Below are 26,506 nucleotides of genomic sequence, written 5' to 3'. Positions count from 1 at the left end.
AAACAAAAACAAAACAATAAATAAATAAACACTCAGAGAACAGTTAAAGAAAAATCACCAGCTTTATTTTGTCTCAATATACATTTAGAAAATTAGTCTGAGAAAAGGTTTCATGAAACAGACCAGAGGGACTATGTACAAAAAGTAAGAGTTATTACAGATGGGCGGTGGCAGTCTAGGGCCTTCCCATCAGAGGGGAGGCAAGGTCTTTGATGGTTTTTGAGTTCAGCTGAGGGATTGTGCTGATCTTCAGGAGCTTGCTGCTGGCATACTTATTCTTGATGGCCTGCACAAATCACAGGTGATTAAGCACGTCAGGACCCCCACCTTATAGTTCTCTCTCTCAATTTTTTTTTTTTTTTTTTTTTTTTGTGGTACTGGGAGTAGAGCCCAGGGACACTCTACCTCCGGGCTATACTCCCAGACCTATTTTATAACTTATTTGGAAACGGTCTCACTAAGTTGCTGAGAGCCTCACTAAGTAGCTGAGGCTGGCTTCGAACCCGTGTGATCCTCCTGTCTCAGCCTCCCAAGTGGTGGGATTACAAGCGTGCGCCACCTTGCCCAGCACCTCTTTCCTAGTCTAATTCACAAGGACGGAAGGGCCGGAGCCGCAGTCTCCATGATGACTACCGATGACCGAACCAGCCAGAGCTCTGACTCAAAACTTACTGTACCCAAACACTTCCCTTTATCCCTATCAGCAAAAGAAAGCTGGTCACGCGGGTTACTGAGGGAAAAAGGATTTCAAGGTCCAAAGAGCAGGCGCTCTCCCATGCGCTACCATAAGGATGGAGATGGGAGTCATCAGGACTGGCAGTGAGACTGGCAAGCACAAGTGAGTAGCAAAGCCTCGCGTAGTGGCGCAAGGTTGTAATCTCCGCACTTGGGAGGCTGAGACAGGAGGATCACGCAGGTTCGAAGCCAGCCATGCTGCCTTAAGAGACTCTGTTTCCAAATAAAAGTATAAAAAATAGGTCAGCCGGGCGTGGTGGCACACGCTTGTAATCCCAGTGCTTGGGAGGCTGAGACAGGAGGATCACACGGGTTCGAAGCCAGCCTCAGCTACTTAGTGAGGCTCTCAGCAACTTAGTGAGACCCTGTTTCCAAATTAAAAAAAAAAAAAAAAAAAAAAAAAAAATATATATATATATATATATATATATGTATGTCTGGGAGTATAGCCCAGAGGTAGAAAGCCTCTGGGTTTCACCCCTAGTACCACCAAAACAAAAAAAGTCTGGGAGTGTAACTCGGACGGAGGTAGAAGACCCCTGGGTTCCACCCCCAGTACCACAAAAAAAAAAAAAAAAAAAAAAGAGTGGCAACTAGTGCTCGGAAAATCTAGACAATACCTTCAGGACTGAAAACATACACTGTAAACGCATGCTCAGTTACTCTGAAATTACACGTCAAAAAGCAAATCAAGTTATGAGGGCACTGGAGGCTTTCTGTGGTGCCAACGCCTTGCTCTGGTCACCAGACCCGTGCTGAGCACTCATGTCTGGTGTGGCACAGGCACAGGACAGCCCGCAGGCTCCCTGGGGGTTCTGCGGGACACCGTGCCCAGGAAGGCCCTCAGGGGCTCTTGCCCTCCTCCTTCAGCATGCGTGAAGGCTTCAGCATGCTGTCGCCTGCCCCACGGGCTCCCACGGCCATCGTGGAAGGACCCCGCTCTTCCTCATCACACGCCAACCGGCCTTCCTGCCTGCTGCGCGCCCAGCCAAGAAGCTGGCCAGCATGGAGCCGCAGCAGGCGCCGCGGGAGTCCAGCTAGACAAGGCCCGCCTGGCCACCCATTGCAAAGAAAGCTGCTGCCAGGCTTTATCAGTGAGCGCTATCCCCTGCTGTACCAGAAAAATCTAAAGAATCTGTGCTCAAATGAGATTCTCCCAGATGCCAGCAACACATTGACATGAAAATGTAAACGCACACACACAAAGCGTGATCAAACACTTTCAGGAACGTAGGAAACAGTACTTACGATGAATTTAGTTAAGCTTTCATTCACTTTCACCACGTTTTTGGCCATGTGCTGCATGACTTCCAAAACCTCGTCCTCTGTGTAGCCTGTGTAATACTGCTGCTTCAAGTTCTGAAACACCAGGCAAAGAGAAGGAGCTCTGACGAGGGGCAGACAAGGCCGCTCCCTCTTCAGGAAAGCACGCCTTACACGTGGGGACATCGCCTATGGGCAGGCTGGGAAAGAAAAATCTTCGTATTCTGAAAATTCAGTCGCAGCCTAACCACTTTCGTGGTACCAGCAGAGCGAAGGGGCTCCTAAGCACAAACGCCAAGGGCCCCCGAGTTACTTCTGTTTAAAGAGGCTGCACAATGCCGGGCGTGGTGGCGCACACTTGTAATCCCCGCCCTTGGGAGGCTGAGACAGGAGGATCGCACAGGTTCGAAGCCAGCCTCAGCTACTTAGTGAGACCCTGTTTCCAAATAAAGTATAAAATAGGTTTGGGAGTGTAGCCCAGAGGAAGCCTCTGGGTTCTACCCCCAGTACCACCAAAACAACAAAAAAAGAGGCTGCACAAGAATGTAGGGCGCTTCCAAGAACAGGGCTTTCAAGCTTACTTCTAACCCCACATTGATCGGGAAAAATTAAACAGTGAAAAACAAAACCATCAGAAATGTGCCACTTTAGAGTGCTGAGCACATCTCAACTATCCCTCCATCAAAGCCCACACAGCGACAAATGCTCTGTGCTCCAGATGCTAGACATGTGCACTGCCAGGCAGGGAACAAGGAAATTCTCTTGGTGGCCACGGGGAGCGAAGCCCTAGAGAACAGAGAGCGCTCGGAGGAGCCGGCACGTGGCGCCTCCCGGCCTAGCCGCCCACAGGAGGAGACTCAGCCAAAGGTCAGCTGTGGACTGGTAAAGCTATCATGTACGAAGGCGTATCAACTTATCATCCAGTGATACAATTCTAACTGCTAAATGATTCCTTTCATATACACAGTATAACTGGCAAAATAAATCCCAACCTAAACCTAAAAAAGTTTGAGAGAAGCCGGGCGTGGTGGCGCACGCTTGTAATCCCAGTGCTTGGGAGGCTGTGACAGGAGGATCACACAGGAAAAAAAAAAGAGAGAGAGAGAAAAAAACCAAGCAAGAGTGATACTGATATGGTGCACAACTGCTAGTATATATTTTTTTCTTTTTTTTTTGCAGTACTGGGTTTGGAACCCAGGGGCATTCTACCTCCAAGCTAAACCCTTAGCCATATCTTTTATTCTTTTTTGAAACAAGGTCTCATTGAGTTGCAGAGGGCCTCACTAAGTAGCTGAGGCTGTCCACAAACCGTGATCCTGTCTCAGCCTCCCAAATGCTGGGATTACAAGCATGCGCCACCATGCCCAGCCAACTGCTGGCATATTAAAAAAAAAAAAAAATCCAAGGAAACTAAAGTTCCCACAGGTTAATATGTTTAGAGTCCAAGGAAGTACATTTAAAAGCAATTTGGCTAAAATGAGCTACTGGTATACCCAGAGGTATTTGACCTTTGAATTACCCCTGCCTCAGTCTTTTTTGTTTTAAAACAGAGTTCTCCTGTTTTAAACAGGTTGCCGAGGGTGTTGCTAAACTGCTGTGGCTGGCCTTAAATCTGCGAGCTTCCCGTCTCATCCTCCCCGTTCTATGATTACCACCATGCCCAGCCACGTCAAGCCTTCTGAGCACGAACACTGACTAGGTGATAATACAGGCCTCTCTCTGCACCAGAAGTCTGGCAAGTCAAATGGCCCACCCCACAATGCCACATGTAATCACTAGGGCCAGGTGATAACGAGACTTCTCAACTAGGAAGTTTCATTTTCTTTTTTCAACATTAGAAGTATCTATGGAATAACATTTTGAGACCGGGCGAATCTGCTCATTGTTGCATCCATTGATGGCCTTTGCTTGAATTAATTATTACACTGGAGGTTTAAGCTGGGTGCCAGGGCAGGGCATGGACCTAGAGCTCCAGATCCTCAGGAGGCCGAGGAAGGAGAATGGCTTCAGCCTAGGAGTTTGAGACAAAGTGAGATCCTGTGTTTGTCTGTGTCTCTCTCCCCATTTGTTTTGCTTTGTGTTTTGTTTTTTGGTGGTACATGGGATTGAATTTAGAGGCATTGTACCTTCAAGCTATAACCTCAGCCCAATTTCATTTCTTTTTTGGAAACAGTTTCACTAGGTTAATTATAGTCTCAGTACTTGCTGAGGCTGTCCTCGAACCTGTGATTCTCCTGCCTCAGCCTCCCAAGTACTGGGATTACAGGCATGTGCCACCATGCCTGCCTGTCTCTCCCTGATTTTTTGGGTTGATTTATTGTAGCTCTGGGGAAATCCTATCTCTTTAAAAACAAAATAAAATTGCTGGGCAAAATGTCATATGCCTATGATTACAGCTACTTGAAAGGCTGAAGCAAGAGGATTGCAAGTTTGAAGCCAGCCTGGGAAACTTAGTGAGACCTTGTCTCAAAACAAACAAAATGCATATAGTGGATTTCTAGCGTTATTGTTCTTTGTACTCTAGTTACTATTTTCATCAGAAAGGAAAGAAAAGGGAAGAGGTGGGAATATATAGCTCATGGTAGAGTGCCTTCCTAACATTTGTGATGTCCAGTTCAATCGCCAGCACCACACAATAAATAAATAAATAAATAAATAAATAAATACTTTCGTTTTATTTTACTTTACGTGTCATTGTGGAATCATGTACTTTTCACGGGTATGTGTACTAGAGACTGAACCCAGCCTTGTGTATGCTAGGCAAGTGCTCTCGCACAGAGCTACACCCCCAATCCTCATTACTCGTGTGTGTGTGTGTGTGTGTGTGTGTGTGTTGCTAGGAATGAAACCCAGGAGCATTCAACCTCCAAGCTACACCCCCAGTCTGATTTCTTATTCTTTTTTTTTTTTGGTGGTACTGGGGGTGGAACCCAGAGGCTTTCTACTTCCGAGCTACACTCCCAGACCTATTTTTTATACTTTATTTGGAAAAAGGGTCTCACTAAGTTGCTGAGAGCCTCACTAAGTAGCTGAGGCTGGCTTCGAACCTGTGCGATCCTCCTGTCTCAGCCTCCCAAGTACTGGGATTACAAGCGTGTGCCACCACGCCCGGCTTTTATTCGTGGAGGGCCTTAGGAGTTGTGGCTGTGCATGAATCTCATCCTCCTGTCTCAGCCTCCCAAGCGCTGGGATTATAGTCATGCGCTACCACAGCCATCTGGCCCTTTGTTTTGTCTAACTTTGTTCTTTTAAGAACACACAGTCAGAATGATGTATCTGTTATTTGACTTAATTCTTTCCTCTGTGTTATGCAATCAACGTAATAGTTGCATTGTTTTTTTCCTCTTGATACCATTTCAAAACCTGCATAAAACATTTATGTTGTTCAAAAGTCAAAAAAGTTAGCCAGGTATGGTGGCCCATACCTGTAATTCCAGTACTTGCGAGGCTGAGACAGGAGGATCACAGTTTAAAGACCAGTCTCAGCAGCTTAACAGGACCTTAATGAGAAACTCAAGGAAACTTAATGAGAGCCTTTTGAAAAATAAAAAAATTAAATAAAAAAAAGGACTGAGGGTATATCTTGGGAGGTAGAATGCCCTTGGGATCAACCTCTAGTATCACCACCAATAAAAGGTAACACTATATAAAAGTCCCCCCACTCTCCATCTTCTACATTGTTCCCACAGAATCCCATAGGATCTTTTCCCCTTAGTTTCTAGTTTCTTGCTCCTATATTTTTCAAGAATTAGCAAGTACATAAAGTCACAGGCACACAGACATTCTTACACATAATTGTGTCGGGGACGGGCCCCACCAGGATGCCTTGGCAACCTTGCAGGCAGCCAGATAAACCTCCAAGGCCAGGCCTGCGCCACAGCTGGCCTGCCCTTGCAGGAACAGGGGCGGGCTCAGAGGGAGGCCCGGCCCCAAGCTCCTCCCACTCCCCTAACCTGGGAGACTGTTATGAGACAGTGCCTCATCACCTCCTGGGCACAGATGAGGTTTAATTACCTATTTTTGGTGAACTACATCCCAGCCCTATTTTATCTTTTATTTTGAAATTGGGTGCTGCTCAGTTGCTGGAGGTCCCCCTTAGCCACTGAGACTGGTCTCAAGCCTGCAACCTGCCTGTTTTGGCCTCCTCTGTACGAGGATTAAGAGCGTGTGCCACTGCACCTGGCTTCTGATGAGGCTTTGTTCTGCCCACTATCAAAGTGCTGAGCAGCAGTCTGGAATCGGCTTCTCCACAACAGAGTATCCCTCAACTTGCCCTGCAGTGTTCGGTTCCTTTGGTTTCTCTGTCATCCTTTCTTGGTGTGAGACAAGGCCCAGGGAGCTGGAATCCTTGGCTACCCATCGGAATCCACTGGCTGAACGGGCTGAACCTTGGCCTTGACAACTTGTTCACGTCAATTACAACACCCAAGAAATCACACGGAACAGTTTCTAGTGACCTTCCTCACGTTTACCACTCCAGCAGCCTTCTTTTAGGCCTTTGAACTTTTAACAACTGCCCCCAATAGCAGCGTTGAGAAAATGCTAAGGTTGTTTATATCACCAGGGACTAAAATAGAAACTAATTTGTTCTTTTTCTTTTTTTCTTTTGCTTAGTACTGAGGATTGAACCCAGTGGTATTCTACTTCTGAGCTATACCAAAGTCCTTTTTATTTTTTACTTTAAAAGAGGGTCTAAGTTGCTAAGGCTAGCCTTGAATCTGTGATCTTCCTGTCTTAGCCCCTCAGGTCCTGGGATTATAGGCATGTGCCATCACAAGTGGCTTCCTAATTTCTTCTTAAATCCACCACTCACCCATTTTCCTTGGCCTAGAACCTTCTGAGACAAGCAGGAAGCGGCCGCTGCTACCTTAGAAGGATGATAATGCACCATGTCGTAGTCAATGAGAGTTAGCTCCATCAAATATTTGGCTAGAGTGTGCTGTTCAACATCCACCTATGAAAACAGGCAGAACAGGAGGAATCACAGCTGTTATTAAACTCTTGCAGGATTCAGGATGCAGCCTAGGAACTCACCCCACTTAATGTGTACCCAGCTCAGGAACCGCTCCATCCTTAACACGTTAGTTACACACCAGAGCCTGAAGACTCCTCTCTTAGGAACCAGTGAGGAAGCTTCCTACATGTCCATCCGCTTCCTTTAATTACACCGACGTTTCCGGATGAGACAGAAAACAAAGATCATCCTCCACAGGGTTGAGGTACTCACCTCCCCAGCCTTTGATGCTCGCCGTAAGAAGTGTAGAGGCAAGGGTCTGCCCAACTCAAACTTCAGTTCTTTTAAAATCAGTGTTTCCATTTCTCGGATTTGGGAACTGGTGTAAGCATTGTCTGTAATGTAAACGAAGTCTTCGATATTCGGAGAAAACATCTCCTCATACTTGGAAGCCAAGAGCAGAGCTGTAATTCCAACCAGTTGAAGTTTCTTCCGGGAGACTGGCTGAACCTAATTGAAAACAAGTGTGTCAAAAATCTCATCTAACAAGGGAATTAGGGCTCTGGGTGGAAGAGGGGAGGGAACCAAGTCCAGAAGAACTTCCCAATTCTCATGGCCCACTACAAATCCTAGGAAGTACTTTATTTGTGTGTGTGTGTGGGGGGGGGGTACTAGGGATTGAACCCAGGGACATTCTACCTCTGAGCTACATCTCTAGCCCTATTTTACATTTTATTTTGACTCAAGGTCTTCGCTAGGTTGCTGAGAGTCATACTACATTGCTGAAGCTAGTTTTGAACCTGTAATCCTCCTGTCTCAGCCTCCCAAGTACTGGGATTACAGGTATATGCCATCACTCCTAGCTCTGGAAGTACATTATCCTCAATTATAGTTACAAATTGATGACTGGAGAAGAGATTCAGATACTCATTCAGGACCACTCAGTTGCTCGGGAGTGAAGACCAAGGCTGATGACCAAGCCCCTTACCATGCTTGCAGCACCAGTGGTCGGTGGCAGCCTTGGCCCTGTGCTAAGCGGATGAATTTACTGGATGGCTCAAAGACTTCCCTAATCCTCACCAAACACACCCACTATTCATCTTAAAATACCTTGCAGCAATACTTTCATAGGGAAAAACACACTAGTGTGTGTTTCCAGAAATTCCCTTTCTTGTTCTTCCTCCTCCTCCTCTTCTTGCTTTAAACTGGGACTTTGCGTTTTCTTACTTTGTCTCTCATTACTAAAGACCTAAAATATTACTGTGCTTTCCTGCTCAGTGAGGATTTGATAATGAGAACCACAGTTCTCATTGGTTACTTGGGATTTTGCAGTATCTTAGGGCATCATAAACATAATTATAAATGTTTGGGAAGATTGGTACTTGAACGAAACTTGGATCATGAATGTTGACTTTAAATAAACAAAACCTTATAGGTAGACTACTGTTTAGTAACTCTAACTAAACAAGTAAATAAACCCTTATCTGCAGGGCTGCTAGATACACAGTGGCAGGTGCTCTCTGTCATCTCTTCTGACTGTTCAGTCCTGTGCATTAACAGTAAGTGTACTGAAGATCACTTTTGTTTCTCAATCTTATTTATGTATTTATGTATTTATTTATTTATTTATTGCAGAACTGGTGATGGAACCCAGGGGCATTCTACCTCTGAGCTACATCTCCAGCACTATTTTTTTTTTATTCTTTATTTGAAACAGGGTCTCACTGAGTTGCAGAGAGCCTCACTAAGTAGTTGAGGCTGTCCGAGAACCGCGATCCTCCTATCTCAGCCTCCCAAATTCAACTTTTTTCCCTCTTTACTTTTGCTCTACATTTTCTTTCTACTCCACAAACATATCCCTGCTTTTTTATATTTTTTATTTTTTTACAGCCTTGGGATTAAACCTAGGCACATTCCACTTCTGAGCTATACCCTTAGCCCTTTCTATTATTTTTGTTTTGTTTGTATCAGGGATTGATGCAGGGGAAATCTACCTCTGACCTATAACCCTGGCCTATTTTTTACTTTGAAACAGGATATCACTAGGTTGCTAAGGCTGGTCTCAAACCTGTGATTTTCCTTTCTCAGCCTCCCAAGTACTGGGATTACAGGCATGAGCCACCATGCCCAAATTTTTTTTTTTTTTTATAGTACTGGGGATGGAACCCAGGGGCATTCTACTGCTGAGCCATACCCCCAGCCCTATTTTTCATTCTTTATTTAAAAACAGGGTCTTCACTGAGTTGGAGAGGGCTTTACTAAGTAGCTGAGGCTAACCTTGAACCACCATCCTCCTGTCTCATCTTCCCAAGCGCTGGAATTACAAGCATGCACCACTACGCCCAGTTCTTACTTTTTGTTTTGAAACAGGGTTTTGGTAGGTTACTAAGAGTCTTGCTAAGTTACTGAAGCTGTCCTTGAACCTGTGATTCTCCTGTCTTAGCCTCCCACATACTGGAATTACAGGTCTGTGACAAAAGGCCTGGCTATTCCTGCTGCTCTTAAAAAAAAAAAAAAAAAAAAAGCCCAGTGTGGTGGGGCACACCTGTAATCCTAGTACTTGGGAGGCTGAGACAAGAATATCTCAGGTTCTAGGACAGCCTCAGAAAGTAGTGAGAGTCTCACTAACCTAGTGATACCTTGTTTCAAAATAAAAATAAATTCTGGCTGGGGTATAACTCTGAGATAGAATTCCCCAGGGGCTAGATTCCAAGTACTACCATAAAAAAAAAAAAAAAAAAGAAAAAAAAAAAAAAGAAAAACTGCCTCCTCCATCTGTGGTGATTCAATATCACAGCCAGCTAGAAACTTTGAGATCCTCTAGACAAACTTCTCATTTTCAGATGAGGAAACTTGACACTGAAGAGCGTCAAACTTTGGAAATGGTCCAAGTAGGCCTGGCAAACCAGCATCCACGGTGCCACAGGCTTCCAGCTGGCTTCTACACCATCCAAAGCCATATTCCCTTCTGATGAATGACTGAAGTTATGAAGCATCCATAATCCAAATATCTGAAACTGAAACGCTCCCAAATCCATGCCATGGCATCATAAGTAGAAAACTCCACACCTGACCTCCTACGGCAAGTTGTAGTCAAAATACACACTAAATATATTGTATAAAATCAAAGGCTAACCGGGCGTGGTGGCGCATGTTTGTCATCCCAGCATTCAGGAGGCTGAGACCGGAGGATCGCGGTTCACAGACAGCCTCAGCTACTTAATGAGGCCCTCTGCAACTCAGTGAGACTGTTTCAAAATAAAAAATAAAAAATAGGGCAGGGGGTGTAGCTTGGAGGTCGAATGCCTCTGGGTTCCATCCCTAGACCTGCAAAAATAAATAAATAAAAAAATAAAAACAATCAAAGGCTATATATGTAAGGTATACATGAAATAAATGACTTTGGTAGACCTGGGTCCCATCTCCAAGATATTTCAGTATGCATGTACAGTATTCCTAAATTTTAAAAAAATCAACACAAAAACTCCATAAAAACCGGAACACTCAAGGAAGAGGCACTTTGGATGAGGGACACTTGACATGTATCTTCCTGAGTTCTTTTAAGCAAACTGAACTAACAGAATTGCCCATTTGGTCAGTATCACCAAAGGTTTGACAAGCTTGGAATACTTCCCTTTGTAGCACCTGAAGTTCTCTGCCATCTCATAAATTAGCTTTTGGTTTTTCTTCAGAAGAAACCAAGGTTAGCTTTCTATCCCAGAAGCACAGAGGCAACGTTCAGTGACTCATGGGCACTCCACGTCCCTGAGGTACACTAACCTGTAAAAACCGATCCATGACAGCAATGCACATATACAGAGTTTCCTGCAGAAGCCTGAACTTGGAGTGGACCTGAACCAGCCAGTCCACCAGGATAGCACGCATGCGTCCATTTATATCTCTTCCATCTAAGAAATGTGGGTTTATGGATTGCAAAACCTGTTGGTGGAATTTACAAGTTTAAAAAGTTGATCTCACTTCCTTCTATGCGGTAAATTCCATACTGCTTATACAACGCAAACAAAGTGCACTCACCTCGAGCTGCCTTAGATACTGGTAGATATCCTTCACGTAGTCACTGCAGAGCTGTGGGTTCTCCCAGTCTTCATTATCAATATCCTCTATTTTGCAGAGTAAAGCATCAGAGAAAGCTTGGCAGAGGTTCTCTTCCTTCATGGCAACATCCTCAGGTATGGGAGAAGGACCCTACACCAAAAAATTAAAGAGCATGTATTACTGTCATTTTTGTTCTTATAGAACCTGCAACTTAATAATGTACCATAGAGTTTTCTTCTACATTATGTATATTATTTTCTGTCTACTTTTTTTGTGGCACTGGGGATTGAACCCAGGAGGATTCTACCTCCAAGCTATATCCCCAGCCTATTTTTTAAATTTTTATTTGGAAACAAGGTCTCACTAGGTTGATGAGAGCTTTACCACTTGCTGAGGCTGTCCTTGAACCTGCAACCCTCCTGTTTCCGCCTCCCCAGTACTGGGATTATAGGCATGTGCCACCACACTCTGCTTTTCTACTTCTGATAGAAAATAAAACTCTATATGTTCATATTTATTAATTAGTTACCTTTGTCCACTAAAGCACTTCACACACCTGCATTAACCCTTATATATATAGTATGATCTCAATAAATGAAAGAAACTCGACCCCCTGTCCCAGGGTTCAGAGATGACTAGATGTGACCTTTTACTTTGGCAGTGTCCTCTTCTGCAAGCATAATGGTTTTGTTTCTTCAAACTTATTCTAAATTGAGAAATTGGCAACTAAAACGCAGAAAAGCACATTCCAGTCTATGAATAAAATAGTAGGAAGCAAAGACTGATCAAGTATATGGCACTGTATTTTACTTTCTTATGCTGACTGGATGACTATTTATAAAAATCACACAAATTAAAAATGTATAAAGTTAAAATGAGTATTCAGTAATGAAGTATAAATAAGCCATTACTTTAAAAGATGAGATGTACTTCTCAAAATAAAATCTAACAAGATTTCTAGGCTATCAAAGAATATGTATTAATATAAAAAAGGAACCTGTATAATAAAATAATTTGAATTTACATTTAAGCTCAATGATGATGATTTCCAGTCTTAGAGGAGTACACAACAGAGAATCAGTTCAAAACATGCCCTTTATCCAGGCGTGGTGGCGCACACTTGAAATCCCAGCATTTGGGAGGCCGACACAGGAGGATCACAAGTTCACAAGCAGCCTTAACTACTTAGTGAGGCCCTTGCAACACAGTGAGACCCTGTTTTAAAATAAAGGGCTGGGGGTGTAGCTCAGAGGTAGAACGCCCCTGCATTCAATCCCCAGTTCAGAGAAACAAAAACAAAAACACTCCCTTCCGCTTAAACCAAAGGTCTCAAACTGAAGAGAGCCAGGTGAACACGGGGGCAAATAGGCCTGTCCTTTTTTTCAAGACCTTGCAAACCTTGAGGGCCTAGAGTGAATGAGAAGAGCTCTGCAGGGTACTGGGAAGGGTAAGACTTTAAGGAAGATAGCGAGGTGGAAGGGAAGCAAGCAGAGTGTCAGAGGAAGAAAGAAAAGCAAGGCGGTCCTGGGGACAGCAAGCTCAGTCGAGAATGTGGGAGGACATCATGTGAGGAATGAGAAGGCCGACCAGGCAAAGCAAGCAGTAACTGTGCCATGAAGCTTAAGTTTTACCCAAGAAAAAGTGAAAGCACAGAAGGAGCAACAGTGACTGGAGTTGTTCTGCGCTTTAATGGGCACACTGGACACACGTAGCTTCAGTCTAAGGTTAGCTTTCTCAAGGCCAAGCATTAGCAAACCTTCCCCTGCAAGGCTGTCAGCACCAGAAGCCCGCTGTGAGAGTCAGAGGTTATCGTGTGCATTGCTGATGTCTTAGTAAAATGTTTACATCTCAGCCGGGTGTGGTGGCACAAGCCTGTACCCTCAGGACTTGGGAGGCGGAGTCAGGAGGACACAGGTTTAAGGACTCACCCCATCAACCTAGAGAGATCCTGTTTCAAAATAAAAATAAAATCGGGCAGGAGGTGTAGCTCAGAGGTAGAATGCCTCTAGGTTCCATCCATAATACCAAACAAAATAAAATGTTTATCTGCACCCTATTAAGAAGTACATCTTCTTTCTAGAGAGAAAGTTTGTCAGTCAAGGAGATATGGAATTAAGGGAACTCAGAAAGGGTGAAGTTTTTTTTGTGTGTGTGGTACTAGGAGTGGAACCCAGAGGCTTTCTACCTCCGGGCTATACTCCCAGACCTTTTTTATATTTTATTTGGAAACAGGGTCTCACTAAGTTGCTGAGAGCCTCACTAAGTAGCTGAGGCTGGCTTCGAACCCGTGCGATCCTCCTGTCTCAGCCTCCCAAGCGCGGGGATTACAAGCGTGCGCCACCACGCCCGGCGAAAGGGTGGAGTTTTGAGGATCACAGGAAGAAACAATTTCCCCTTTCTTCTTTCATGACTCTTTCCTTCTTTCTTTTTACCTTTTTTTTTTTTTTTTTTTGCAGGTCTGGGGATGGAACCCAGGAGCATTTGACCTCTGAGCTACACCCCCTGTACTAATTTTTATTCTTTATTTTGAAACAGGGTCTCACTAAGTTACAGAGAGCCTCACTAAGTAGCTGAGGCTGTCCACAAACCGCAATCCTCCAGTCTCAGCCTCCCGAATGCTGAGATTACAAGTGTGCGCTGCCACACCTGGCTTCCTTCCTTCTTTCTTTCTTTTTTGTTTTGGTGGTACTGGGAGTGGAACCCAGGGGCTTTTCTACCTCTGGGCTATACTCCCTGACCTATTTTACACTTTATTTGAGAACAGGGTCTCACTAAGTTGCTGAGGGCCTCACTAAGTAGCTGAGGCTGGCTTTGAACCTGTGTGATCCTCCTGTCTCAGCCTCCCAAGCGCGGGGATTACAAGCATGTGCCACCATGCCCGGCTTATCTTCTTTTTTGCAGTGCTAAGGATTGAACCCAGGGCCTCGAGTACACTTTGCACAAATTCTACCAGTCATGCTTCCCCCCCACCTACTTTTCCTTTCTTTCCCCTCCCTGATTCAGTTACATGTATCTATGTTGAGAGTCTGAAAACATTACAGAAAATAAAAAACAATTCTAAGCCCCACATAATGCTTAAAAATAACTCCTATCAATATCTTACATATAAATGCACAACTTGTTTTTAGAATTATAGCAATTAAGCTGGGCATGATGGTATATGCTTGTAATCCCAGTACCTGGGAAGCATCTAGGAGGCTCACAGGTTCATGGCCAGCCTCAACTACTTATACTTAGCGAGGCCTTCCACAACTTAGTGAGACGCTGTTTGAAAATAAAATAAAAAATAGGGCTGGGGTATAGCTCAGAGGTAGAATGCCTCTGGGTTCAATCCCCAGTATTGAAAAGAAAAAAAGAATTACATCAACTATATGAAAATAAAAAAAATTTCCATTGCTGTTCTAATGGATAAAGTGTTCTAATGCCAATATTCCAAATTTTACATCACGTGATATTTATACTAAACATCTAAAATTCCACAGTTGTAATAAAATTACACAAGGATTTCTCTCCAACTAAATCAAAATGTCAACCAAGTAATTGTAAATGCACTTTTGCAAATTGTATTTTGCACCGTGTCTATCATTATATAATCTGATTTCCCCACTTGACATTTCAAGCATTTTGACATTTCAAATGGTATGCTAAAACATGATATTCGCTGGGCATGGTGGAGCATGCTTTTAATTCCAGTACTTGGGAGGCTGAGACAGGAGGATCACGCAGGTTCGAAGTCAGCCTCAGCTACTTAGTGAGGCTTTCAGCAACTTAGTGAGACCCTGTTCTCAAATTAAAAAAATATAAGTTAGGTCTGGGAGTGTAGCCCAGAGGTAGAAGGCCCCTGGATGCCATGCCCAGCACCATACACACACACACACAAAGAAAAACATGTTATTTATGATTGTATAGTATTTCATTAAATGGATATAACTGACCTAACAGAATATTCTCTAGCAAATAAGAGATATTCATTACAGAATTATTTAAAAATCCTCAACTAGCCCTCTGATTATTTTCTTTAGATAAATTGCAAATAAACAGCCTTCCTGGGTGTAGAGAATAACCACCTGAAATACACTGTCAAATTCTCCTACAAATGTGGGAGGAACAAATTTCCAACAGTCACCACATAAAATACCACACAGGGGCCAAGAAACCAAGACGTGGAAGCCAGCCTTTGAATGTGCAATTCAGGAAGCCTCTAGAAACCCTTCTGGCCGGCCCCAGAGGAAGGTCAATCTTGGGCATGTGCTCAGAGTTTTAGTTTCTGGCTTGAAGTCCTTTGGTCTTGTCTCATAGAGTGATGTGCTTCTAACCACGACCCCAGGCAGAAGCTGGCACCTCTCTCCTTCCAATGACACAGGCACATTCCCAACCACACTTCCAGGTGGATGTCCCCGTTACCTCTGTAAACCTGAAGTCAAACAGGACATGTTCCCACAGCTACCTCCCTCTTCTGCCTTTGTTTCTTTTGTTAAATTATTCCATGACTTTTCTTTAATATGCAAGTGCTTAAGGTTCTCAGTCTTCTAGCAATTCACCCATGGTATTCTTTCTCAATAATGGATAACGCCCTTGAAATCCTAACATATTTGACGCTGTTTCTTAGAGCCTCACAAAGCCAGGGCATAGGTAAGTTCACGCCCCTCGTCATCTCTTGCTGAGACATCTGGAGTTCCTCCCATGCTCTCCTCACGCTCTCCTCCCTTCTCTCCTCCTCAGAACCGTTCACCTTCCTCTCTACCTAACAGGATCAAGTCCAAGGACTCTGAATCCAACTGCAACTTCCCCTCTCCTGAGACAACCTGCGGACTCAAGACCTGCAGACTCCTTGACTAAGGACTCGGCGACAGACCTATTTACTTTGGTATCTTGCTTCTTATTACAGCTCTGATCCCCCAAAAGGTATCTTTTTCCATCAGCTTCTTTCTAACCTTATTTATTTATTTATTTATTTATTTATTTATTTATTTATTTATTTTGCGGGTCTGGGGATGGAACCCAGGGGCATTCGACCTCTGAGCTATACCCCCTGCCCTATTTTTTATTCTTTATTTTGAAACAGGGTTTCACTGAGTTGCAAAGGGCTTCACTAAGTAGTAGCTGAGGCTGTCCTTGAACCGCGATCCTCCTGTCTCAGCCTCCCAAATGCTGGGATTACAAGCGTGCGCCACCATGCCCAGCTCTTTCTACTTTTAAAAATCAACACTAAGAGCCGGGCATGGTGGCACACAGTTGTAATCCCAGTACTTGGGAGGCTGAAACACGAGGATCACGCAAGTTTGAACCCAGCCTCAGCTAATTAGTGAGGCTCTCAGCAACTTAGTGAGACCCTGTTTCCAAATAAAATATAAAAATATAAAATAGGGCCGGGTGTGGTGGCGCACGCTTGTAATCCCTGCGCTTGGGAGGCAGAGACAGGAGGATCGCGCTGGTTTGGAGCCAGCCTCGCTGGCTTAAGAGACCCTGTTTCCACATAAAAAAAAAGTTAAGAAATAGGTCTGGGAGTGTAGCCCGTGGGAGTGGTGTATCCCAGAGGTAGAAGGGCTTCTAGGAACCCCAGTACCACACACACGCACGCGCACGCATACACACACACACACACACACACACACTACATATACATATACATATACATATACATACATACATACATACATATATATATATATATATATATATATATATATATATATATGTGTGTGTGTATGTATGTATGTATGTATATTAGGTCTGAGAGTGTAGCCCCGAGGTAGAAATCCCCTGGGTTCCATCCCCAGTACAGAAAGGAAGGAAGGAAGAAAGAAAGAAAGAAAAAAAGAAAGAAAGAAAACAGAAGGAAGGAAGGAAAGAAAGAAAGAAAGAAAGAAAGAAAGAAAGAAAGAAAGAAAGAACAATCAACATGAAGAGCCAGGTGCAATGGCACTCATCTGTAACCCCATCTACACAGGAGGCAGAGGCAGGAGGATCTCAGGTTGGAGACCAGCCTGGGCAACAGCAAGACCTGTCTTTGGGGGAAAGGAGGAAACCAACACTAAGTGAAGAAATTATCTGTCCACTTCATCCCTCCACTAGGCACCTTCTAAAGGACAGTACTTAGTCTATGCCAGTCCTTTTTTTTTTTTTTTTGGTACTGAGGATTGAACCCAAGGGCATTCTACCTCTAAACTACAGCTCTAGCCCTTATTATGTTTTATTTTTGCAGTACTGGAGCATTCTACCTTTGAGTTAAACCCCCAGGTCTATTTTATTTTATTACTTTTGAAACAGAGTCTCACCAAGTTGCTCAGGCTGGCCTCAAACTTGGAATCTTCCTACCTCAGTCCCCCAGTGCTGGGATTACAGGCCTGCATCACCACCAGCCACCTGACCCGCGTCCAGTCATAATGTCCAGAGTGCTCTAGCGTCACTAATTTTCAGTGTCGTAGGTCCATTCTAGATAGGTTGCTTGAAGGCCAGAGGTCTCTAGCAGCTTTAACACAACTAGATATGTGCAGTAAGTGTTCAATAGATATACTTCAAATATATCTACTCTGTCATTTCAAAAAATGTAAAAGCAATGTATGGATGAGCATGCATGAACTTGAACGTGGTGAAAGGAGGGAGGGAGAGCAGACAGATGGTCAATTAGCATCTAAGTCCAGTGGAGCCAATGGTCACAGAGACTACAACTTACGCAGAATTGTGGTATTATCTTATTCTTACATGAGTCTGCATCTACATTGTAGGCTTCCAATTGTGAGCAGTCTTTTTTTTTAAAATAATGCGGATTGAACCCAAGCACACTTTATCTCTGAACTATACCTCCCCCCCCACACACACACACATATATTTTTTTGGGGGTGGTAGTACTGGGGATGGAAACCAAGGGCATTCTACCTTTGAGCTTACACCACCAGCCCTATTTTTTACTCCTTATTTTTGTTGTTGTTGTTTGTTTTTTTGTTTTGGTGGTACTGGGGGTGGAACCCAGAGGCTTTCTACTCCGGGCTATACTCCCAGCCTTATTTTTTTGTATTTTTATTTGGAAACAGGGTCTCACTAAGTTTCTTAGAGGCTCACTAAGTAGCTGAGGTTGGCTGCAAACCTGTGCGATCCTCCTGTCTCAGCCTCCCAACCTCAGGGATTACAAGTGTGCGCCACCACGCCCAGCTCCCTTTTATATTTTGAAACATGGTCTTGGCTAAGTTTCTGGGGCTGGCCTCAAACCTGCAATTCTGTCCCAGCCTCCCAAGTACTAAGACTGCAGGCAGCAATCGTAGTACCAAACCCATCATATTTCACTCTGAAATTTCTAGATTTGGGCATTAAGGTAATTAATTTTATTATTCAAGGTCATAACATAAAATTAAGTGGAAAACGGAAAAGGCATACTCACTTCCTACACTGCTGCTTCAAAGCAGAACTCAAGCTGAGAATGTTCTCCAGAAACTGCAACGCAGTAAAGGCCCCCTTGCCATCTAGCTAAAACCAGCCTACTCCAGTAAGTGCATTTGTAAACTTGTAAATTAATTTGTAAGTTGCTACCTTTGGAGCCAACATTTCCATCTGCACTGGTTTCACTGAAGCAGTAGGTTTCAGCTGTTTGTTGACATTTGTTGCTTTGGTGGGTTGAACTGGCACTTTGGTGTTCTGAGCTTTCTACAAGGAAAAAAAACACACACACACACACACAAATAGGGCAAGACAGCCACCATGTCTGTCAGTGCTCTACTGAATCAGCTTTGGTCACATGTTTGTTACCTTGACCACTTGAGCAGCTCTGGTCGGAACCCTATTTCCAATTTCTTCTAAAACAGCACGCCTAATAGTCACATGACTCTTAGCTTTAGAATTAACTCCTGCGTCAATATTCTCCAAATCACTGGACACCTAAAGAAACAAAATGAAAAAGCGAATGAAGCACTGAGACAAAATACTTAGCTACTGTCAGACACTCCAATTCAGAATTGCTTTTGGGAAGGTGAATATGCTGATATCTATTTGCACAAGGGAAAGATACATTTTAGGAAATCTGAGCATACAAGTGGATCTGTAAGAGAACTTTTTTTTTTTTTTTGCAGGTCTGGGGATGGAACCCAGGGGCATTCAACCTCCGAGCTACACCCCCTGCCCTATTTTTTATTCTTTATTTTGAAACCAGGTCTCACTGAGTTGCAGAGGGCCTCACTAAGTAGCTGAGGCTGTCCGCGAACCGTAATCCTCTGGTCTCAGCCTCCCAAATGCTGGGATTACAAGCGTGCGCCACCACGCCCGGCTTTGTAAGAGAACTTCAAATCTACACAAATAAAAGATTATTTCTCATATAGCACCCATGCCCCTTGTTAGAGATCCCTCAATAAAGCCTTCCTTTATTGAGATACGGAGTACATTTAAGATGAAAAAATTAAAAAGCCATAGCATCAATAGTTAGTAATAGTTCTAGCAGTTTAAAACCCCCATGTTTAGCTAGGCATGGTGGCGCACACTTGTAATCCCAGAGCTTGGGAGGCTGAGACAGGAGGATCGCACAGGTTCAAATCCAGCCTCAGCCACTTAGTAAGGCTCTCAGCAACTTACTGAGACCTTGTTTCCAAATAAAATAGAAAATAGGTCTGGCAGTATAGCCCAGAGGTAGATAGCCCCTGGGTTCCATCCCCAGTACCACACAAAATAAGTAAATAAATAAATACCCAATGTTTAAACCCTAATCTCACATTTTTGTTATGCCACTCTAGAAATAAGAAATGTTCCTGTAGAGATGATTTTATTTTGGAGGGAAGCCTCTGGGAATGAACTCAGGGGCATTTCTACTCCAAGGTACATCCCCAGTCCTATTTTAATTTTTATTTTCAAACAGTCTTGCTAAGTTGCTAAGGGTCTCACTAAGTTGCTGAGGTTGTCCTCGAACTTATGATGCTCCTGTCTTCAGCCTTCTAAGTACTGGGATTACAAGCATATGCTACCAGGCTCGGTCCATAATATTTTTATTATAGAAGTGATAAACATGTCCTGAGGGGGGAAAAAACAGCTTTTCCTATCCCTAAGAGTAGGCGGTCCTAGTCCTAAGAAAATTCTCAACAGGAAGTTTGAATGGCTCTACCAGGGTAGAAAGGCACACCATGGAACACTGAAGCCTTTCCTGAATAGAAAGAATTCAACCATTAAACTTTATGGAGCCAGGCATACTGGCAGCACGCCTGTAACCCCAGTACTTGGAGAATTAGATTCATGGCCAGCCTCAGCAAGTAGAGCCTCTCAGCAACTTAGTGAGACCCTGTTTCAAGATGAAAAACTAAAACAAGGGTCAGGGGTGTATGTAGCTCAGAGGTAGGATGCCCTTGAGTTCAATTCCTGGTACTGGAAAAAAATTAGAATAAAAATAAATAAATAAAAAGGGCTATGTGTAGAATGACCCCTGGGTCCGATCCACAGTACCACAAAAATAAATAACTCAGTAGGATAAATCAGACAAATGTTACTTGGACTTGGATCTACAAGAGGAATATGAATACTGATATTTATTTAGTATTTAGGATGAAGATCTCAAGTCACACTATTCAATTTTTCCAGCCTTGACTGCCAATTTTTAAAACATTTAAAAGTTTAATGCTCATGGGTTCAATCTTGATCGTGTGACTAAATTTAAATTCATCTGGAAGGGGAAATTGGCAGTTTTAACTAGGAAGGATGGAACTCAGCTGTGTCAGGTCCCTCCAGTTTTCAGCAAAGCAAAAGTAAGCCCAAGTACAAATCAAGCCCACAGGAAAAGTCCCAAAACGCCAATAACACGTTGACTTTTGCTAGAATAATTGAATTTGGACTCTCTTCTCTCGGTCTGAAATATATGCACATTTTCTACTACCCTTGAGTAAAGAAATTCATTTTTTTAACGGGACCAACACACACACTGGCGGACTTGGCCTGCAAGACAGCGTGCAGAAATAAATGGGAAACTCAGGCAAAGCAAAACGTAGGAACTCTGAAAATCAGCCGTGGCCATGCCTTGACCAAACGTGCACAACACCTACGGCATCTCTTCCTGTCCTCCTCGCCATCCCCGCCACAGATCGCCGCAGTTCGCGAGGCGTTCTGAGCAGCAGGGAGGGAGCCCGAGGGCAGCTGGGCGGCTCCCCGCCTGGCGCGCCGGCCGAGCCTCGGCTCCCGGTGCAGCGCCCGGCCGGCCGCCAGCTCTGCAGCGCGGGAACCCGGCGGCGGGAGGACCGGCCGGGCGCGGCGGGGCGCACTCACCGTCGGGCGTCGGAGCAGCGCCATGAGGGCAGGGGAGACGAGGGCGCCGGCCCAGCCGGGAGGGCAGCGGAGCGAGCGGCAGCTGCAGCCTCCGCGGCGCCGTTGGCCGCACTCAGCCCTCCCGCAGCGACCGGCCCGGGTCAGGATTCAAATACCGCGCCGCTCGCGCCCCATTGGGCGGCTTTACGCTCCGCGCGCTCTCCTCATTGGCTAATCCAGAGGCGTCTCCGCACGCTGATTGGCTGAACCTTCTTAAGCCTTTTGGTCGTCAGAGCAACCCTTTGGGCTTTAGTTTGGTGGCTTCCCCCACCCCCGCGTATTGGCTTAAAAACAAGTAAACAAACAAAAAGCCCGGCTCTGAGATAAACCAGAGAGAAGTTGGGAAAGGCTTCTCACGCGTCTGCGCGTCTGTCCTGGGTGGCGGAGGTGGGGTCTTGGGGACACTCTAGGAGCGCCATGTTTGACCCTCTTCCGGAAATGGCGACTGGAGTGTAAGCGGGTTGGCCTGCGCGGTGCGGTGGGCGCCTCGGGGTCGCCAGCGGCCGCAGCGCACTTCCAACGTGGCAGAGCTGTGGGATTGACTAAGAAACTAATACGCCCAGAAGAGGCATGAATACAGTCATTTGCGCGATTCGTGATTCACACGAACGCCCCACTGTCTCCTCAGCGCCCGGTTATTACTTGGTATCTAGTCAGGGCCAATAAATATTCGTCGAAGAAGTGATACAGTGATGTGTTTACTTTTTTTTTTTTTTTTTGGTGGGACTGGGGGTGGAACCCGGAGGCTTTCTACCACCGGGCTATACTCCCAGACCTATTTTATACTATATTTGGAAACAGGGTCTCACTGAGTAGCCGAGAGCCTCACTCAGTAGCTGAGACTGGCTTCGAACCTGTGTGATTCTCCTGTCTCAGCCTCCCAAGCGTGGGGATTACAAGCGTGCCCGACTTGTGTTTACATTTTTAAAATGAGATGTGACAAAGCCTTGAGCAAAAGGATAAAACCTCTGGAAAAAGCCAGGCGTGGCGGCACACGCTTGTAATCCCAGCATTTGGGAGGCTGAGACAGGAGGATGGCGTAGGTTCAAAGCCAGCCTCAGCTACTTAGGCCCTATGCAACTAAATGAGACCGTTTCAAAATAAAGAATTAAAAATAGGGCTGGGGGCGTCGCTTGGAGGTAGAATGCCCCTGGGCTCCACCCCCAGTACTGCCAAAAGAAAAAAAGAAAATAGAAAAAGAAAACACCCTGTAAAAAGGGGGTGATGAAGACACGGAGAGGGGTGGGGTAGGCCCCAGTGTAGCCCTGGCAGCGCGCACGTGCCAGGCCCTGATGTCTGGCCCCGTTGAATATTTGAGCAAGCTTCCCCATCACTTTTTGTCATTCTTTAACACTTTTCTTTTATCAATGTAGTAGGCTCAGCCTTTAAATAAGGTGAAAAGATCCGATTAAATCCCTTCGCTTGCCGCAGTCCCTCTTGGCAGTAGTGCATCTGATGAGATCTCCATTCTTGAGTTTGAAGGCAGGAAAAAAGCCAGTGTCTCAGCTGCAAGGCAGACAGGCAGGAAGACTTTCCCCCACGTGAGGACAGGAACTTGTGTCCATTCAAGCCCTCACTCACTGGCTGAGGCTCATCCGCATAGGGGAGGGCAGTGGGCTTTCATCTATTTGAGAAGGGATCTTATTATGTTGCCCTGGCTGGGCTGAGCTTCTGGGCTCAAGCCAACCTCTTGTCTCAGCTCCCTAAGTCATAAACGGTACCTTGTGCAGATTTTAATATCATATAGAAAACTCAGACACAACAGAACATCTAACCAAATGTCTGCTCAGCCCATGCTTCGGTCAAATTGTCACATACAACTAAGCATCACAATATCGTAGAGAAAAATTTAAATTATACAAATATATGGCAAAAGGTCAGAAATACCTATTTACATCAATTTTTTTTTTTGTACTGGGGGTTGAACCCAGGGGAATTCTCTTAAACCTCCAGCCTTTTTAAAGTGTGTGTGTGTGTAAGGGGAGGGATGGGCATTGAACCCAGGGGCATTCTACCTTCGAGCTACACTCCCAGTCCATTTTTTAAATTTTGAAACAGCCTTGCTAAGTCACGGAGGCTGTCCTCCAACCTGCAATCCTCTAGTCTCAGTCTCCCTAGAACAGGGACTAAAGGTGTGTGGCATCATCCTAAGGAAACCCCATAAATTTCTTCTTCACTGCTGATTCCTCTGACAGTTGCCTTTGAGAAGATCCTTTCCTATATACAGTTCTCTTGTGGGAAGCTTTTTGGAAAACTAAATTATTCAGTATGGGTTAGACATCCTAACAAATCACATAGGGCTTACTTTACTGTGGTAGATTGAAAATGTCCATAACTGAGCCAGGAGTGGTGGTTTATGCTTGTAATCCCAGTACTTGGGAGGCTGAGACAGGAGGACCACAGGTTCGTGGACAGCCTCAACTACTTAGGGAGGCGTTTTGCAACTTTGTGAGACCTTGTTTCAAAATAAATAAAATTAAGGCTGGGGATGCAGCTCAAAGGCAGAATACCCCTGGGTTCCATCCCCATTACAGAAAGAAAAAAAAAAAAAAAGCCACAACTTTTTTTGCCTCCTCCCCACCCCCAGTACCGGGGATTGAACCCAGAGGGATCGACTTCCAAGCTACACCCCTAGCCTTATTTTTTTTTTTAATTATTTTTGCAATACTGGGGATAGAACCCAAGGACATTCTACCTCTGAGCTACACCCCTGGTCCTATTTTTTAGTCTTTTTACTTTTTGTGTCTTTACTTTTTGCAGTACTAGAAATGGAACCCAGGGGAATTCTACCTCTGAGCTATACCCCCAGCCCTATTTTTATTCTTTATTTCTAAACAGGGTAACACTAAGTTGCAAAGGGCCTAAGTAGCTGAGGCTGTCTGTGCACAGTGGTCCTCCTGTCTTGACCTCCCAAATGCTGGGATTACAAGCATGTGCCACCACGTCAGGCATTAGTCTTATTTTTTGAAACAGGGTCTCAATGAGTTGAGAAAGGCTTTGCTAAGTAGCTGAGGCTGCCTGCAAACCTCGATCCTCCAGTCTCCGCCTCCCGAGTGCTGGGATTACAAACATGTGCCATCATGCCTGGCCCTTATTCTTTTATTTTATTGGTGGTACTGGGGTTCCTGGAAGCCCTTCTACCTCCAGGCTACACTCCCAGACCTTTTTTTTTTTTTTTTTTTTTTTTTTTTTTTTGGCGGGTCTGGGGGTGGAACCCAGAAACATTTGACCTCCGAGCTACACCTCCTGCCCTATTTTTTATTCTTTATTTTGAAACCGGGTCTCACTGAGTTGCAGAGGGCCTCACTAGGTAGCTGAGGCTGTCCGCTGGTTTCAGCCTCCCGAATGCTGAGATTACAAGCATGAGCCACCACGCCTGGCTTTTTTTTTTTTTAAACAAGGTCGCTTAAGGCTGGCTTCGAACCTGTGCCATCCTCCTGTCTCCGCCTCCCAAGTGCGGGGATTACAAGCATGCGCCACCACGCATTATTCTTTACTTTAAAACAGGGCCTTACCAAATTTCAGATGACCTAAGTAGCTGAGGCTGGCCTTGAACCTGCAATCCTCCTGTCTCAGTCTTCCAAGTACTGGGATTACACGTGTGCACCACCATGCCTGGCTACTGCAACTTTTAAGAACAGATCTTTTCTATTTCCTCACTCCTTAAACCTGGCATAGCTTTGTTACGTGTTTTGACCAACAGAATAACAAGTAATGCTGCCCCCAGTTCCAGGCATATTGTCTTAGGAGGTCTGGTGTTTTCTGCTTTCTCCCTCAAAGTCCTGAGCCACCATCTTGTGAAGAGATCTAGTTGCTGGAGAGATGCGTTCAAAGAATCTTTATAGCCGGGTGTGGTGGCGCACACTTGTAATCGCAGCATTTGGGAGGCTGAGACAAGAGGATTGCAGTTCAAAAACAGCCTCAGCTACTACTTAGTGAAGCCCTCTGCAACTCCGTGAGACTCTATCAAAATAATGAATAAAAAATAGGGCTGTGGGTGTGGCTTAGAGGTAAACTGCCCCTGAGTTTCATCCTAGGTCCACACACAAAAAAAAATTTTGGTGGGGGGGGGGTAACTGGAGTTCTTGGAAACCCTTCCACCTCCGGGCTACACTCCCAGACCTATTTTTATATTTTTATTTCAAAACAGGGTCTCTTAAGCAGGTTCGAGGCTGGCTTCGAACCTGCATGATCCTCCTGTCTCCGCCTCCCAAGCTCACGAGCATGCGCCACCACGCTCGGCAAAAAAGAGTATTTACCCAGTAAATGATCAGCTGTTCCAGCCATCCCAACAGCACAGCCACATGAGGAACACCAGTTACACCACAGTGAGACATTAGCTATGCTTGCCTAGCCCTGACGAAATTACGTTATCAATGAGTAAATAAAAGTGTTTTTTAAGTCACTGAATTTTGTGGTGGTTTGTTATAAAATAGGTAACAGAAACACTTATCTTGGGCATTAGTAACCCCTGCACCAAATAAGGCTTTTGTTTGTTGGAAGGATCTTGTTAACTTCCTGGTTTCCCATAGAGTCACAATTTAGAAACGAAACATAGCACAGTAGTTGGGATTTATAGCTATTTGTAAACTCAAAATTTTCAGTAATGCTATCCTAGTAGGTTTTTTGCCTGGGGAAAAATGAGCGCCTTTGCCATTTCCAGGTATTCTGGCATCTGTCTTCTGAGGTGCAAGAAATCATGTCCATCTGATACGGAATCATGCAGTTGAGAGGCTTGGGAACTCCTGAAGCCAGCATAATAAAAATTTTGCCCACATTAAGACTTGATGTCTGAACCAGAGTCTTGACATAAGAGTTCAGAAAGTTATTATATTTAAAATGTTTACACGAAGCCTCGGCTATACCTTCCATCAGATGGTAGGAGATAACTGAGCTGCTCAAGTACAGGTTTAGTTCAGACTGCCCTTCTAACAGATGGGGCAAGTGTCAGGAGAACTTGAGACTAGGTCCACAGAATGCTTGGGGCATCCGCCTGCTGCTCTTTCTGGGATCGCTCACTCTGGTGTGAAGGGGAGCTCTGAAAAGCAGCTGTAGAGAAGCCTGTGAGCAAGCTGGCCTCGGGAGCCCTCAGCTGACTGCTGCCCCAAGGAGCTTCTTGACCATAATCTCATGGGAGACTGAGCTACGAATGCCACACTGAGCTGCTCCCGAGGGCCTGGTTCACAGACACTGTGATGGTTGGTGTGTAAGGAACCAAGCTGGAGTTAC

At 44.8% G+C, this 26,506-nt stretch overlaps 1 protein-coding gene across 1 annotated transcript; it reads right to left on the bottom strand.

Moving 5' to 3' along the window:
- Positions 1-175: 175 nt before the first annotated feature.
- CCNB2 (cyclin B2) lies at positions 176-21,265 on the bottom strand (the record flags this gene model as incomplete). The annotated part of the gene is made up of 9 exons (XM_080692831.1): positions 21,239-21,265; positions 18,752-18,880; positions 18,536-18,649; positions 10,988-11,158; positions 10,727-10,891; positions 7,226-7,456; positions 6,812-6,952; positions 1,984-2,094; positions 176-286 (listed from the first exon to the last, which is right to left on the bottom strand). Exons 1-9 carry the CDS (start codon positions 21,260-21,262, stop codon positions 176-178), a joined length of 1,197 nt encoding a protein of 398 aa, XP_080548957.1. The 5' UTR covers positions 21,263-21,265.
- Between the last annotated feature and the right edge of the window lie 5,241 nt (positions 21,266-26,506).

The sequence above is a fragment of the Muscardinus avellanarius genome (genome assembly GCF_963383645.1).
Source record: "Muscardinus avellanarius genome assembly, chromosome: 3".
Lineage (NCBI taxonomy): Eukaryota > Metazoa > Chordata > Mammalia > Rodentia > Gliridae > Muscardinus > Muscardinus avellanarius.
Note: the sequence above shows the minus strand (reverse complement) of the source record. Positions and strands in the feature narration are given on the sequence as shown.